The sequence below is a fragment of the Saccopteryx bilineata genome, chromosome 4 (assembly GCF_036850765.1).
Source record: "Saccopteryx bilineata isolate mSacBil1 chromosome 4, mSacBil1_pri_phased_curated, whole genome shotgun sequence".
Lineage (NCBI taxonomy): Eukaryota > Metazoa > Chordata > Mammalia > Chiroptera > Emballonuridae > Saccopteryx > Saccopteryx bilineata.
The window spans coordinates 261,945,210-261,962,767 of NC_089493.1; the positions used below are offsets into that span (position 1 = coordinate 261,945,210).

A 17,558-nucleotide genomic window follows, 5' to 3' on the forward strand; every position below is an offset into this window, starting at 1 on the left:
TATTAGGAAGAATGGAGAAACATAGGTAATGTGTACTATTCATGTATTATAAGATCTTTGAGTGAAGTCCTTTTCCTAGCATATCAGGTATTTGTTACCACAATAATGTCAAGTGAAAATCAAAAAATCTCAGGGGCAATTAACAATATTTATTGCTCAAGTGTTTGGATCGTCATCTCTGTTGGTATTGACTGGACTCGCTTCGGTCTGGCTCTAGGCTGATCTAGGCTGATCTTGGCTAATCTGGCTGGGTGACTGAGCTCCACACATGCTCCACATGTCTCCAGTACTCCAGACAACTAGTCTGCATATGTTCTTCTCAGGCAATGGTCAGGGGCAAGAGCAAGCAGCCCAATCATATGGGTGCCTTTCAGAACTCGGCTTGCATCATATTTAGCCAATATTCCACTGGTTCAAAGCATGCCACATGGCCAACCCCAACATCATAATAGGAGGGCACCACAAAGTTAGATGGCTCGAGGCAAGGGTGGAGAAGTGGCACAAATAGTACAATCTAGGAGAATCCTGATATACAGGAAACAGCACAGGGTAGGAAATAGAAGACAGGGATTTGAATCCAAACTATGGTTTGGACAGGTCATGTGACCTTTCTGAGCTACTGGTCTTTCAGATAGAAGGTAAAGATATTTGGCCTACCTAAATAGAGATTATTTTTCTTCTCTGGGAAAGACCATGTTATTGGCATTCTTTTGATAACAATAAGATTCAGTAAAAGACAGACTGACTAAAGTATTGTGTTCTGCTTTTTTATAGTAACAATTGCAATACTGATAGCTCACATTTGCTTCCTACTATATATGTCTGTTCTCAATGCCTTGTATTTATAAATGAATTTAATCTTTAAAAAATATTGGATTAGGATTGGCTAGGTTATGCCTTGGTAACAGATTGGTCCTCAAATTTCAGTGGCTTTACATAGCAAAAGTTTGCTTCTCATATTTTCATTATGTGTCCAACATGGATTATTAGAGGAGGATGGGAGTGGGAGTCTCTGCTTCACATAATTTCTTGGAAATATAAACTACAAGGGCCTCACCTTCTAGTAGCTGCACTCGCTGAAACACACAGCCTTCGTGTTGGTTGGGAAATAAAAACTAGAGTGTTGCTCACTGGCTTTTCAAATGTTTTGGTCCTGAACTGACATATGTCACCTCAGCTCACAGCCCATTCTCAAAGCTGATCTCCCCTAACTTCCAGTGGGCTGGGAGATGTGGTGACTACATGGATATTGGGTGAGTAGTGATTGTCTCTGCCACACAGCTCTATGAAGTGTCATCTCTAATTATCTCCATGTAAATGTCAGAAAACTGAGCTACAGAAATGTGAAATAACTTTTATACACAAGTCATATAGTAGAGGTAAGATGCCACTATCCAAAGCCTTAACTTCTAGAATATTGCCTCTTCAATATAATACCAAGTGACACCACGTACTGCCCACACCGTTTTCAGATAGCTGACAAAACTGGAATTCTTGGCATGAAAAGATTGGGCTTTGGGGCTGAAGATGCTTGTTTGAGATCTTCACAGTTTGTAGTCAAGGCCTGAAGCCACAGCCTGGGGACTGTTCCAGCAAGGCAGCAGGGACTGAGTGAGGTCCCACCTCTTTATAACTTCCACTGGAATGAAACTGTGTTCCCTGCTAGCTGGACCTGGCTTTTGCCAAATTTGGTTTAGAAAGGAACTTGTTTCTCATTAAATTATTCATAGAGTTTCTATATAACGTAGTGTTTTTCTCCAAATTTTACATATATATCATCTAAAAAGTTAGCAAGCAGGATTTTTAAACTAAAAATCTATGTCAAATAGGGATTTTGCTATTTTATAGATTCTCTTTCTTTGGTACAGGAAGAACTATGGCTTCCCTTTTGAAAGGAAACAATGACTTTAGCATACTTTAGTTAAAAGTAGGGGTCATAGTCTATTAGTCACGTTTGTTTACATGAGAAAAAAAATCACTACATGGTAATATGAAGGATTTCAGGTCCTGCTTAAGGAATTGTCCCAAAGGTCTCCCTCGTAACTACTCCACCCATCTCACTGGGCCAATAAGCAGGTCAAAGGATATGACAGGTATTAAAATGTCTGTGAATTGTAAGGTCCTTTGCCAAAATACATTATTCTTTGGAGCTCCTAACATTTCTATGGAACTACATAGACTGAGTTGAAAGTTGATCTCAAGTCTCAGTTTATCAAAATCTGTTTCTCTCTTCCCAGGCACCTCCCACCTATGATGCTGTGGTACAGATGGAATATCTTGACATGGTGTTGAATGAAACTCTCAGGATGTACCCAATTGCTGGTCGACTCGAGAGGGTCTGTAAGAAGGATGTGGAAATCAATGGTGTGTTCATTCCCAAAGGGACAGTGGTGATGGTGCCAGTCTTTTCTCTTCACCATGACCCAGCGCACTGGTCAGAGCCTGAGGAATTCCGTCCTGAAAGGTACTGGGCCTCTGGGAAAGGGAACCCCCATGATCCAGGCTGGCTGGGGCGTATTCTGATACCTGTTAGTATTGATGATGAACATGTGGTTGTACAATTATTTATATGTACTTTATATTTTTAGAAGTTTTTTTAAATTACAAGAGTAATTATTATTTTATAGACTCTAGGCTAGAAAAAAGAAAGTTGTATTTTTCCATAATCCCATTACTTTAAGATAGGCCTCATTAATAATGTGTTTATGTCAATATTGACAGTTTTGTATGCATATATAAATTTTTTTTGTGTGTGTGATAGAGACAGAGAGAGGGACAGATAAGGATGAACAGGAAGGAAGGGAGAGAGATGAGAAGCATCAATTCTTCTTTTTTTATAAATAAATTTTTATTTTAATGGGGTGACATCAATAAATCAGGGTACATATATTCAAAGAAAACATGTCCAGGTTATCTTGTCATTCAATTCTGTTGCATACCCATCACCCAAAGTCAGATTGTCCTCCGTCACCTTCTATCTAGTTTTCCTTGTGCCCCTCCCCAACCCCCTCCCCCTCTCCCTCCTTCCCTCCCCCTACCCCCCGTAACCACCACACTCTTGTCCATGTCTCTTAGTCTCATCTTTTATGTCCCACCAATGTATGGAATCCTGCAGTTCTTGTTTTTGCTGATTTACTTATTTCACTCCGTATAATGTTATCAAGATCCCACCATTTTGTTGTAAGTGATCTGATGTCATCATTTCTTATGGCTGAGTAGTATACCATGGTGTATATGTGCCTCATCTTCTTTATCCAGTCTTCTATTTTTTTTTTACAGTGATTAAAGCCTTTAAGCAAACTCTTGGCCAATACAGCAAGAATCCATAAAAGAGTAGTGTCTTTAACATGTTCACCAAGTCCAAGTTGGCCCCAACACCATGCCAAATCCCTGAAAAATGTAACCCAACCCCAGTTCAGTCTGTTAGGAGCTGTCACAAGGAGCAGGAGTCCAGGAAAAGTCCACATCCAGGAAAAGTTCGCATGGCACTGGAGTTGTTGTGACAATTTTATACTTTGCAGCTCACGTCCAAGTCCCAATGACCACTGCTTCTAGCTGGTAATGATTCAGGTAGACTGGAAAAGCCATCTGCAGCATGTGTGGAGATGGAGCTTCTGTTCTTCTCTGCCTGGAGAGATGAGACCAGGTTGTTTTTTCCTGGAGCTCTGCAACTGTGGCTTGGTAAAGAGAACCTTGGGATACACTAAGTTCCCGCCACGCGAGTCTCTCCTGGCTGCCATTCACTCCGGGGAGCTGGGCATCCCTCTCTGCGTTTCTGCTTTTCCTACCAGTCTCAGTGTGGCTTCTTCAATGTTCCTTGTTGAAGAGTCCTCTTAGTTTAGTCCAAAGTTGGTTTTTCCAGATGATAGTTCTTAAAATTAGTTTGTAATCCACTTTGGTTCTGGGAGGTGGATGTTGGGACGTCCGCCTACTCCAGCGCCATCTTGTCTTCTCGAGAAGCATCAATTCTTCATTGCGGCACCTTTGTTCTTCATTGATTGCTTTCTCATATGTGCCTTGATTGGGGGAGGGGGAGCTACAGCAGAGTGAGTGACCCATTGCTCAAGTTAGTGACCTTGGGTTTCAAGCCAGCGATCTTGGGCTCAAACCAGTGACCATGGGGTTGTGTTTATGATTCCACACTCAAACCAGCAACCCTGAGCTCAAGCTGGTGAGCTCAGGGTTTGAACCTGGGTCCTCTGCATACCAGTCTGATACTCTATTCACTGTACCACCACCTGGTCAGGCTACATATATAGATTTAAGAAAAAATTTTTATTTATAAAATTAACTTTAACAGGGTGACATTGATCAATAAGAGTACATAGGTTTCAGGTAAACATTTCTATAGCCTTTTTTTTTTTTAAATTAGAGTGGTATTATATTTTATACTACCTACTTTATTTAACAATAAACTATAAACTGCAAACTACACCCCGTGTATAAAACATCATCAAATATATATAGGTATACATATATAAATATTTATGTGTATGACTATATACTTATGGCATAATTTACTTATTGACTATCTTATTTTAGGGATATAGACTTTTTTCTTTAAGTTTTTCTGTGCTGTTCTCTTTAGCTGTCTGAATTTACCACCATTTTAAAAATACATTGATTGCTATTCCTTTAGCATGATGGGAGAGTGCAGTCTGAGAACCTGAGAGCTCCTCATCCCAGATGGTGTAGACAGCCCCTTGAGGATAGAAATGAACACAGGTCCCTGCTGCTGTCTATGACTGCAATCCTGTGTCAGCTCCCTCCTACTCTCAGTATTTGATGATTTCCAAAGGGAAGTCACCTGCTCTGTAGACTACGTCTGAAACACTCGTCCTTAGGGGTCTTTATTATTCTTCTGGGTATTCCGAGCCAAGTTCTGGTTTTGGGCACAGCTTGAACTCTGGAAAGAGCTAATTCCATTACCTGGGATCTAGACTTTGATTAACACAACTATAAGATTCCTAATGGCAGGGACCTTGTCCCATTTGCCATGGTGTCCCTAGTTCTAGCATCATGTCTACACATAGTATTTGTTGAAAGAAGTAGTTAGCTGACCAAATCCTCTGTTTTCTGAACCAGGGGACCTCTGTAGTTCCTCCACGCTTAGCAATTTCTTCCCCTGTACCTTCATAAACATCAAATCAGAGACCTTTTATTGTACTTTTTAAATTAAATTTAATGGGGTAACATTGTTTAACAATAGGATATAAATTTCAGTTGCATGTCTTTGTAAATACAACATCTGTACTCAATTGTGTGCTCATCATCAAAGTCTAGTCTCCTTCAATCACCTTGTATTTGTCCCCCTTGACCCTCTTCATCCTCCCCACACCCTTCTTCCCCTCTGGAAACCACAATTCTGTTGTCTATATCTCTGAGTTTGTTTGTTTATTTGTTGTTTTTTGTTTTATATCACACATATGACTAAATCATGTGGTTCTTGTCCCTTTCTGTTTGACTTATTTCACTCAACATATTCCACTCAGGATCCATCTATGTTATCACAATTAACAATACTTTATTGTTTTATGGCTGAGTAATATTCCATTGTATATATGTACCATATCTTCTTTATCCAATTATCCACTGCAGGACAGCTTGTTCTGTTTTCATGTCTTGACTATTGTAAATAATATTGCAATGAACATAAGGGTACATACATCTTTATGAATAAGTGCTATAAAAATTTTCAGGTATATATCCAGAAGAGGGATTGCTGGGTCATATGGTGGCTCTCTTCCTAGTTGTTTGAGGAACCTTTATACTATTTTCCATAGTGGCTACACCAATTTATATTCACACTAGCAGTGTATGAAGATTTTCTTTTCTCCACATCCTCTCCAGCATTTATTTCTTGTCCTATTGATGGTAGCCTTCTAATGGGAGTAGTTGCAATTTGCTTTTCCCTTATGGTTGAGCATTTTTTCCACATTACTGTTGACTATCTTGTACTTCTCTTTGCTTCATTCAGCCACTAAAGAGTAAGTGCTTACCATGTGTCAGGAAGTGGACCAGACAGTGAAAAGTCCATATGTTTAAAAGTCTATTATGGAGAATTTTTGACATATACCTAAGCATTTTCTATATACACAAGTCTATGAAATACTTTTAATGCACCTGCCTTATAGGTATCAACCCACGTCCACTGCCCCATCCACATGCCGCTGATACCCTCCTCCTGATTACCATGTTATGTTTAGGCACTCTATCTATAAATATTCCAAATGTTCTCCAAAATATACGAACTCTTTAAAAAATGCACAACTATAATGCCATGACCACTTTTCTTAAATACATATTTTTTCTTTAATATACTGTATTTCCTCATGTATAAGACACACATTAAAACAATTGGGGTCAAAAACCGAGTGCTTACTTATAGTCTTATACAGTGGTTGTAGAAGTGTAGCGTTTCAAATGCTGGAACTAAGGACAAGGCAATATATGAAGACTGATTCGTCATCAGACACAGATGAGGACAAACTAATAGATGGGAGTTTTGACAGTGATGAGGAGTTGTATGAATTTTATGATGAATAAAACTTGAGTTCAATAACTTTATGTAATAAATTTTTATTCAAATTTCAAGCCTCAAAATTAAGGTGCATCTTATACACGGGAGTATCTTATACATAGGGAAATATGGTAATCAAATATTGAGGAATCAAATTTGAATAAAGCATAGATCTAACCTTCAGGAAATTTATAGCCTATTGGAACAGATAGACAAGGAAATCAGTGATGATACTAGAGTAGAGGAGCTACAGATGCCTATGGAAGTCATACAATTTAAGCTATTCAGTGGGAGAGAGACAAACAGAAGGGGAGAGGTCAGAGGAGTGGAAGGGAAGGAAGGGAAGAAAAAGAAAGGAAAGGGAAGGGCAGAGAAGGGAAGGAAAAGGAAGAGAAGAAAAGGAAAAGAAAATAACAACTAATGGGAGATTGATTCCTACTTCCTACCTCCATGAGCATGTGGCTAACATGAGTCTGATGGAGGCAGAAACCGAACTTTTCCTTCTATCAGTGTCATTTCCTACTTGCCTTTCAGAGTGTGAACATCTCAACACCTTGAATGTAATTTTTGTGTTTAAAAATAAATTGTCTTTAAACAGCATTCATCTTGTTTCTTCAATGAGACTGAAAGCTCCTCTAGATTAAGGGGAATGGAAAGGGTCTGTAGCTTCCAATTCTCACAGGAAAGTAACCATAGCAGGATCTCACTGACTAGCCCACAGAAGTATCCTGTTACTCCTGGTTGAGGAGTCTAAGAGAAAACCCTAAATATGTAGCTCTTGTGGTATTTATGTTTCATTAATTGTTTTCATCTACTGTTGTGGAACCAGGTTCAGTAAGGAGAACAAAGACAACATAAATCCTTACAATTACATGCCCTTTGGAAGTGGACCCCGAAACTGCATTGGCATGAGGTTTGCTATGATGAACATGAAACTTGCTGTCATCAGAATTCTGCAGAACTTCTCCTTCAAAACTTGTAAAGAAACACAGGTTAGACACTTAATATGTTACCACTCTGTATATACAATGCTTTATTGGGAATTAAAAAAAATAACAGGTTCACACACACATAGAAATACATATGTATTGCATGAATGTGCTTATTTATTTTTTTAAAAAATTTTTTAGGGAGAGGAGGGGAGGCAGAGAAACAGACTCCCACATACACTCTGACCAGGATCCACCTGGCATGCCCATTAGGTGGCGATGCTCTGCCCATCTGGGGCTGTTGCTTCATTGCTCAGCAACAGAGCCATTTTTTTACTGCCTGAGGCAGAGCCCACAGAGCCATCCTCATTGCCCAAGGCATATTCACTCAAACTGATTGAGACATGCATGCAGGAGGAGAGAGAGAAAGAGAGAGAGAAGGAGGAGGGGTGGAGAAGCAGATGGTCACTTCTCCTGTGTGTCCTGACCAGAAATCGAACCCAGGACATATACATGCTGGGCTGATGCTCTACCACTGAGGCAACTGGCCTGGGCCCTCATTTGTTATTTAATAATTTATTCTGTAAGCCAGAGAATCTACTTGGATCATATGTGACCTTTAAGATCCCATTAGTCTGGAGTGCTACGTATGTGATTTATAAATACCCAACTATAAAGGACATCTAGAGTCAATGCAGTTAGTATGACATGATGATGCAGCATCCTTTGAAAAAAGTTTTAAATATAGTTTCCAGTCCACTGGAAGGAAGGGAAAGTGCTCCGTCCTGAAGTGCAATGATAATAACTGGGTCATGACTTTTGAGTGCTGCTCTTCTCCACCAGAACTGACAGAAGCTCTTGTGATAGTGGTTCTCAACCACTGGCTGTATAATAAAATGAGTGGGGAGTTTTAAAAAATCCTGATGCTGGTGCTGGCCGGTTTGCTCAGTGGTAGGGCATCGGCCTGGCGTGCAGCAGTCCTGGGTTCGATTCCCAGCCAGGGCACACAGGAGAAACGCCGATCTGCTTCTCCACCCCTCCCCTCTCCTTCCTCTCTGTCTCTCTCTTCCCCTCCTGCAGCCAAGGCTCCATTGAAGCAAAGCTGGCCCGAGTGCTGAGGATGGCTCTGTGGCCTCTGCCTCAGGCACTAGAATGGCTCTGGTTACAACAGAGCAACGCCCCAGATGGGCAGAGCATCGCCCCCTGGTGGGCATGCTGGGTGGATCCTGGTCGGGCACATGCGGGAGTCTGTCTGACTGCCTCCCCGTTTCCAACTTTAGAAAAATACAAAAAAAAAAAGAAAAAAAAAAGAAAAAAAGAAAATCCTGATGCCTAAGTCATCTCAGATACTAAAAGAATTCATCTTTTGTGGCTTTAAAAGCTCCTCTGATTTTCATGTGCAGCCAAGGTTGAGAATCACTAATTAAAGCATTTCTGCCTGATGTGAAGAACTCCCTTAGTCCACTGTTTCCTAGCTTATTGACCCTCCTTCTGGGAGCCTTGCTATGATCAAGCTGGGCTGCTTTTACATCCTAATAAGTATTCTATGATGTTCTTCTCGCTCTCCTACCCATTCTGTTTTCGTTCTTTAAGTTCTAGTTTACTCTCAAAGCCTCTATAGGAGCCCTCCCTATCTAGTCCAGAGCCCATTTTTTTCTCTGCAGCAATAGCTGCTGTAGGCTGGTATCATCGCTTGTACCACCTGACCTAATATTTTCTCATTAAACCATCTCGTTTGGTTCTCAGATTTCTTTGTACCTAAGAATGTCTTTTACTCTAGCACCTTATTTTATTCCTTTCATAAATTTCCAATGGAGCCTTACAGTCATGCAGGAAATGCTTAAAGAATGATTGGCAGTTGATTTGGAACTCTTAGATACAAATTCTAATTAATTTATTTAAAAAAATTTAACAATATTTGTGATGTGAATTTGTATATATTCCCCTGAAATATATATTTACATACATATACATGCTGTGAGGTGAAATTATAAAATAGGAAGGTTTTACATTAATAGAAAGATTTAAAATCTCTCCTCTGAGGAACATACAGAATAGTTGCCATTGATTCATGTCAAGCAAGACTCTATAACAAGGCTAATTTTTTGAATTCATGCATTTAATATTTAGCTCCTCCCCTTAAGTAGGCTTTTGGGAAGAGGAGAAGGATAGAGATGGTATCCATCTTATTTGTGCCTTTGGGGGCTATGTAGCAGCCCTGTAAGTGTGTATGAATGGGGGACTCAGCCCTGAGAGGCAGTGGGCCTCCAGCATACATGGGGTGGGACTGACACTCCCTGCCATCTTCCAGTTATCTATGGCTGCCACTTCTCACCCTCCATCACAATTTCTTGCCCTCCAATCAGCTGAGATCAGAAGGTTACTGTGTTGGTAACTCCCCTAAATTAAAGAAGTGATTGGGTGAGAATGGAACTAAAAAATTAGTCAAAACACTGTAAGTTTTCAGCAGATCACCATTTACACTACACACTTGGAGCCAGGAGATGTTAGAAAATGCTTCAACAGACCTTTCCCATCATGAAACTGGAAGGTTTCCACTTGGAGAGGAGAATGAGCTCTAGAAGTCGAGAGTGGTCCGCACGATTAAAACATGTAAAAAGTACTCAGGATTACTTTGCAAGTTCCTACATGCACAAAATTAATTCTGTATGGCTTTTCCAAATAGTTTGTCATAATGCCTAAGAATCTGGTTTGAGTTTTTAAAAAATCATCCTTTTTACTTGAAATTTAAACCAAAAACAAACACAAATCAACATCATTTGGTCTCTGGCCTGGTACAGAACAGGCAATATATTGATATTTTCTTGAATGGATGAACTGGTGAATGGTTTTACTGTCCAGTTTTGAAATGGCTTACTCAATAAATTTAAATAAGCAAAGATATATTATGCTCAAAGTAATTGTTATATGTATGTAAAGCATTATTATCCACAATGTATCTCATCTACTTTGCTTCTGTTGTTGACAGTGCTTCATTAACTGGTTTGCTTAACATTTGCAGATCCCTCTGGAATTAATTTCTCAAGGACTTACTCAACCAAAAAACCCCATTATTCTAATGGCTGAGTTGAGAGATGGGACTGTAAGTAAAGCCTGACTTTCCCTGAGGACTTAACATTTTGTTCTTCAAGGGAGTTGTATCCTCCAACACCAGAAAGCTCAATGTACTTTGTGAATAAAACACAGAAATGAAGATGAACTTACCCTTCTGAGCTTGATGAATGACTAAGGATTCTGTACATTCATTTAGCTTTTGTGGTGTCTATACAGAATGTTATACATATATTTTGTAATATAAGGGGGGTGACTAAGTGCCAGATATGTGGACTCAGCTTATTGACTTTTTATAGTACTATCTCCATCTCTACCTTATCACTCTTACAAAGGACTAATCAAGAATACAAATTCTCTACAATTTTGTCAACAACCTTTAATGAAAACAAGAATTATTGTGGTAACAACATTTGTATCACATATTTTATTTTAAATATTCTATATCATATATTGAGCAACTCAATAAAAATCTCTTCATAATAGTATTAACTAATGCTTTAGTGCACAGTACAGGGAACCTATAGAAACAAATGACTCAGTGGTTTTGGCCATCACTGGCTGGGTGGGGCCTTTTTCAGAATTCTAATCTGATATAATAAGATAGATGAGTAGAAAGGGATGGCACAGGTTTGGCTACATAAAGAAGGGTTCATCAAATAAGTAAATGTATTATGGATAATGCAAGTCAATCTTCTCACTACTGGAGAAGAATGTCACTGATTCAGAAAGAGAGAAAACCAGAAGAATAAACCTTGTAGGCTCAGAGATTAGAACTGAATGTGTTGTGTAAATTCATGCTTTTCTATATTGATAGATGATAGCTAGGTGTGTGTGTGTGTGTGTGTATGTGTGCACATGTAAAGGAGTAGGGTCCCAGCAGTTGTCCTGATGAGAAGGTAAAGATGACCACTGCCAGTAGGGTGTGGTGGTTGACATGGAAGTCTCTCCCTGCATTCATTAACCAGATCTGCCACTTACAAGCTGATGACCTAGTTATTTAACTTGTGAAACCTCAGATTCCTCATCTGTGAAGCAAGAATGATAATAGCACTTACCTTATGGGGTAATTATGAGGATTATGGAAGTTAATACTGATGAGATTCTGAGAATGATTCCAGGTACATAGTGAACCAATAACAGTGCTGGTCATTGTTAAGATTCATACATTTAGACCAGGGCTGTCTGAGATGCAGAAGTCATGGAAGCAGCCCAGTTTGCTACAGATCAATTTGCAGAAGATCCAATTTGCTGAATGACTCAGTCACTGAATTCTGGAAGATACTCTTTGAGGTCTTGTTTATTCTCCACCCTTGGCCTCTGTGATGCTGCACTGTGGTGTGAAGAAGTGGGTTTTCTGTAAACACACTTTATTATTATTATTATTATTATTATTATTATTATTATTATTATATGACTCATGTTCTTCCTGACATCAGCTCTATTACCTGCATTGTCCCTTTCTTTGGCCCACTTTGCTGCCCCTGTCCTATGTCCACATTGGTGTATTGGTGTTCTATCCCTCAACAAACTTGACTGTTTTCTCTATTTTTGTGAACTTATGGCAACAACAGAGTAGTCTACGTCTTACAGTCTTATGGTTTTGATGAATTGACTTATCTTGAATTGACTTATGTGCAGTGCCATAAGTAGGCACTGGGTTTCAGGCTAGCTGCACCAGGTTTCAATGGTCCCTTGGTCCTGGCCTCATTCAGTGAAAGCTTGATTTTCCTTATTTCAGTGATTTGTAAGCAGCTTACATCACTGTACCCGTGACCCTTCATGTTATGCCCTAAGAACTGGTACTAATAATTAATTAATTGTACTATTTACAGAGTGACGTGTCCACAGCACTCTCCATCTTATTAACTTTGAGAGTGGTTTTGCAAAATGAATTCCTTCATTCATGTATTCATTCAAAACCGCCATGCCAGGTATAGAATTCTTAGGCCCCAGGAATATAGAAGTAAATAAATTGTGCTTCCTAACCAGGAAGATTCCATAATTTATTTGGAGAGACAGAAACATAAGTATTGTACAATCACTGAGTCCACAGACACCCTTTTTCTGGCCCACAAGGGGAGGAGATTAGGTCTATATTAGTCTGCAAGGGCTACCATAGCAAACTACAATAGACTGGGGGCTTAAACAGCAGAAATTAATTTTCTCACAGTTATGCAAGCTTCAAGTCCAAGATCAAAGTGTCGGCAGGTTTGGTTCTTTCTGGGGTCCCTCTCCTTGGCTACTAGATAGCCATGTTCTCCCTATGTCTTCACATGGTAATCCCTCTGTATCTGCCCATCTAAATTCTCTTTTCTTGAAAGGATACCAGTCATATTAATTGGTACTTACTGATATGATCTCATTTAAAGTTAATTAGCACTTAGAAGCCCTACCTCCAACTCCAGTCATATTCTGAGGGGTTGGAGGTTAAGATTTCAAAATATAAAATTTTGAAATTTCAACATATAAATTTTGTGGGGGACACAATGCAGCCTTTAACAGGATCTTAGGAGAGCCTGTGGTCCTGCACATGGATGTCACAGGATGGCTAAGGGGTACCCCCCCCAGCAGTGACAATGCCCTCTTACCAAGGCTGGGTGGAGGGTGGGGCTGGGCCCTGAATGCCAAAGAGAAGCCCCTAAGTTAGCAGGAGAGACTCTCAGGCTTCATAGAACCATGAATGTAACATGGACATTTGAAGACCCTCTGCAGAACCAGGACAGGGAGGAGACATCCCCTGCAAGGTGCAGGGCAAGGTGATGGTCTGAGACCCACCCTTCATTAGTCATATCTATAAACATCCCAATCTTATCCTGGGAGGAGCAGGAAAAGAGGTGGTCAGCAACACAAAACTCAGAAGTTTTTACCCAAATAAAACCCAGAAGTTGGTTTATGGAAACAATTTTTTGATCCTAGTTTTATCCCAGGTAAGGTCTCATGGGGATGATGATCTTATTCATGAAAAGTTAAAAAGCCACATTTTCTTTGAGCATCTGTGTGCATTTTCAAAAATGCTATATGTCTTATTTCTACAATTAGTACCATAACATGATTTATGAACAAAGATAAAGTGAGGGTGGAAGATCCAAGATGGCAGAGCAGGTAAAAGTTGCATTCACCTCCTATGACCACATCAAAATTACAACTAAATTATAGAACCATCAGTCTGGATAATAATCTGGAGACTAGCTGAACAGAAGTCTTCTAACTAAAGATATAAGAAGTCATGTTGAGACCAGTAGGAGGGGCAGAGATGCAGAGGGCCACATGTAGTGGTTAAGAATCTGGAGGGATATCTCAGCTACAGAGGTCCCCATGAGGAGCAAGAAGCCCCAGGTTGATGCCATTCTCCTCAACCTGCAGTACCAGGGCCAGAAAAAGGAGCCCACAAAACATCTAGCTGTGAAAATCATCAGGGATTCAGTCCAACCAAGTGAGACAGTAGGCAGCTAGAAATCTAGGCATCCACTTAAAGGGCCTGCACACAAAATCTCATTCAAGGCACTCATCTTGGGCTCCAGCAGAAGGATGGCAGTTTGGAGAGTGCCAGAGTCATCCAGGAGAGACTGAGTTGTGTGGCTTTGTAGAGGGCTGGATAAACAGCTGCCAATGTCCCGGCTTTGTGTCTCATTTCCCTACCACCTATAGAAGCCATCTTTCCAAGATTGAGCACACCCTCCACACTGCATTAGCCTGGGAGCTACACTATCCTCACCCTGATGATTCCCTGAGGTTTGGCCCTGCCAAACTCAGACACCACTATGGGTTCTGTCAATGGTGGAAGCCTGGACTGTACTGCAGTATTTCTTGAAAATATCAAGGAATTCCGGGCAAGCTCAGGGATGCCAGAGAAACACAGGGAATGACAAAGTTATGTGGCTTTAAGGTGAGGGTCATCTTGCAGTGCACTCAACAGGAGCCACTATTCTTGTGAAGAGCCCTCCTTACACATGGTCAAATATTTATCTGCTTTAGCCTGATGAATACTACTGATTCCACCCTGAGGACTCAGCAAGGTCCTGCCCCACATCAAGGGTTCACTGTCCCCAGGAAGGTGGTGACTGTCTTTGGTGCACCCTGAGACTTTTGCTAAGTGGCCTTAGACCCAGCACTGGTGCTTAATTTCAATCTGTATTAACCTGATGACCACCACTCAACCCCACCTGGTGACTCACTGAGAACCTGCCTCATCAATTCATGTGCCAACTGAGGCTCTTTACATGGCTGAAATGAATGGGCAGCCAGCAGGTGGTGGTGGGTCTTAGGATGCCTTCAGCCTTTTATTGAGCTGTCCCAGAGCTGGCACTTTTGACAGCCAGCCTTGGAACACAACTGGGCCCCTCCTGCATCCACCCAGACATATTATAGACAGATACCGAACATGGATTGCTTTGTAGCTCCTAACTGGTTGCAAGGGCCAAACACAGGCAGAGTTTGACATTAATCTTCACTGAAGTACATCCTCCAAGACTTCAGAAACAACATACCTGGTGGCTGGCTTCAGACCACAACAGTACATAACCGGATTGGCTCCAAAAGTGGTAAACCCAAAGGCAGATCTCTTCAGGCATCAGACTCTGTTGGGAAAAATTCTACTTCATGGGATCAGCCTCTACACAGTAGCCTGTATAATGTAGCCAGGGCCAATCCTCACAACCAATGAGCCAGAGGGTCAGTTTCACCCATGGATGTGCCAGCAGCAATCAATATTTAAGTATAATAAAAGGGTTCACATAATTCACACTAAGAACAATGCTTGAGCACCCAGATAAGGTGGTCATGGAGACTGTGCCACTGAATACCATTAAACATCTACAGTGTAAGGCCATCCTACCAAGATTAGGAACATAGTAGATCTACCTAATGCACAGAAAAACACAGAGAAGCTGCTAAAATGAAGAAAAAAAATCCATATGCTCCAATTAAAATGATAAGAGAAAACTCCAGAAAAAGAACTAAATGAAATGAAGGCAAGCAATCTACCAACACAGAGTTCAAAACAATGGTTATGAGAATGTTGAAGAAACTTAGGGGAAGAATAGATGAAATTACTGGAAACTTAAAAAAATGGTAAGTATAAAAAGCACAAAGACTTCATAGAAAAGAACCAGTTCAAAATAAAGAATACAATATCTGAAATGAGCAATCCAATAGAAGGAATCAGAAACAGGTTAGCTGAAGCTGAGGATCAGCAATTTGGAAGAAAAGGTAGCAAAAAAAGAAAACACTCTCAGAACAGCAAGAAAACATAAAAAATAAAAAATAGAAATAGGTTAAGAGGACCTCTAGGACAGCATCAAGCATAATTATATCCACATTATAGGGATACCAGAAGGAGAACAGAGAGAGCAAAGGACTGAGAACCTATTTGAAGAAATAATGACTGAAAATGTCCCTAATTTGGGGAAGGAAATATACATACAAGTCCAATAAGCACAGTCTCAAACAAACTGAGACCCATACCAAGATACATCATAATTAAAATGGCAAAGGCTAAGACAAAGAGAGACTGTTAAAAGCATTAAGAAAAAGACAGCTGATTATCTATAAGGAGCTCCCATAAGATTGTCAGCTGATTTCTAAACAGAAACTTTTCAGGCCAGAAAGGATTGGCACAAATGAAAAGAATTACAACCATATCTACTCCACCCATCAAGGCTATCATTTATTATTGAAGGTGAAATAAACAGCTTCCCAGACAAGAAAAAGCAGAAAGAATTCATCAACACCAAAATGTAATACAAGAAATCCTAGAGGGACTCTTTTAAGAAGAAGAAAGACCCCAACTTCTCTCTCTTTCTCTCTCTCCTCTCTAAAATGAATAAAGTTTTTTTTTTATTTTAAAAAAAAGTATTTAGCCTGACCTGTGGTGGCACAGTAGATAAAGTGTTGACCCGGAACCCTGAGGTTACCAGTTCGAAACCCTAGTTTCCCTGGTCAAGGCTCATATGGCAGTTCATGCTTCCTGCTCCTCCCCCACTTCTCTCTCTCTTTTTCTCTCTGCCCTCTAAAATGAATAAAATCTTAAAAAAATGACAAACAAGAGGAACATAAATATGAATAATAAAATGGCAAGAAATAAGTACCTGTTAATCACTTTAGTGTAAATAAATTATGCTGCAATCAACAGACATAGAGTAGTTGAATAGATAAGAAAATAAGACATATATTCTGTCAACAAGAGTCTCACTTCAGATCAAAAGATATAGACTGAATGTAAAGGAATGGAAAAGATTTTTCATGCAGACACCAACAAACAAACAAAAAATCTGGGGTAACAATACTTAAACAAAATAAACTTTATTTTTATTTTTTGTATTTTTTCTGAAGCTGGAAACGGGGAGAGACAGTCAGACAGACTCCCGCATGCGCCCGACCGGGATCCACCCGGCATGCCCACCAGGGGCGACGCTCTGCCCACCAGGGGGCGATAATCTGCCCATCCTGGGCATTGCCATGTTGCGACCAGAGCCACTCTAGCGCCTGGGGCAGAGGCCAAGGAGCCATCCCCAGCGCCCGGGCCATCTTTGCTCCAATGGAGCCTTGGCTGCGGGAGGGGAAGAGAGAGACAGAGAGGAAGGAGGGGGGGGGTGGAGAAGCAAATGGGCGCTTCTTCTATGTGCCCTGGCCGGGAATTGAACCTGGGTCCCCCGCATGCCAGGCCGATGCTCTACCGCTGAGCCAACCAGCCAGGGCCAAAATAAACTTTAAAACAAAGGCTACATTAAAAGACAAAAAAAGAACACTACATGATGATAAAGAGATCAACAAGCAGATAAAATCCTTGTAAACATTTATGCACCCAAAATAAGAGTGCCTAAATACATAAAGCTAATGTTGATAGACATAAATGAAGTGATCGGTAATAATATAATCTTAGTAGGAAACTTTAACACCTTATTGACAACAATGGATAGATCTTCCTGGCAGAAACTCAATAAGGAAACAGCAGCCTTAAATGACACATTGGACCAGATGGAATTAATTAATACTTATAGAGCATTTGACCCCAAAGCATTAGAATATATATTCTT

General features: G+C 40.3%; 1 protein-coding gene across 1 annotated transcript in view; it reads left to right on the forward strand.

The window, feature by feature from the left end:
- The window catches only part of LOC136334285 (cytochrome P450 3A12-like), a 37,845-nt gene extending 27,176 nt beyond the window's left edge, over positions 1-10,669 (forward strand). The window contains exons 11-13 of the mRNA XM_066274317.1: positions 2,238-2,464; positions 7,350-7,512; positions 10,472-10,669. Of these exons, the coding sequence (XP_066130414.1) occupies positions 2,238-2,464; positions 7,350-7,512; positions 10,472-10,567 (486 nt within the window). The 3' untranslated portion in view covers positions 10,568-10,669. The remainder of the gene's footprint in view (positions 1-2,237; positions 2,465-7,349; positions 7,513-10,471) is intronic.
- Positions 10,670-17,558: the final 6,889 nt, after the last annotated feature.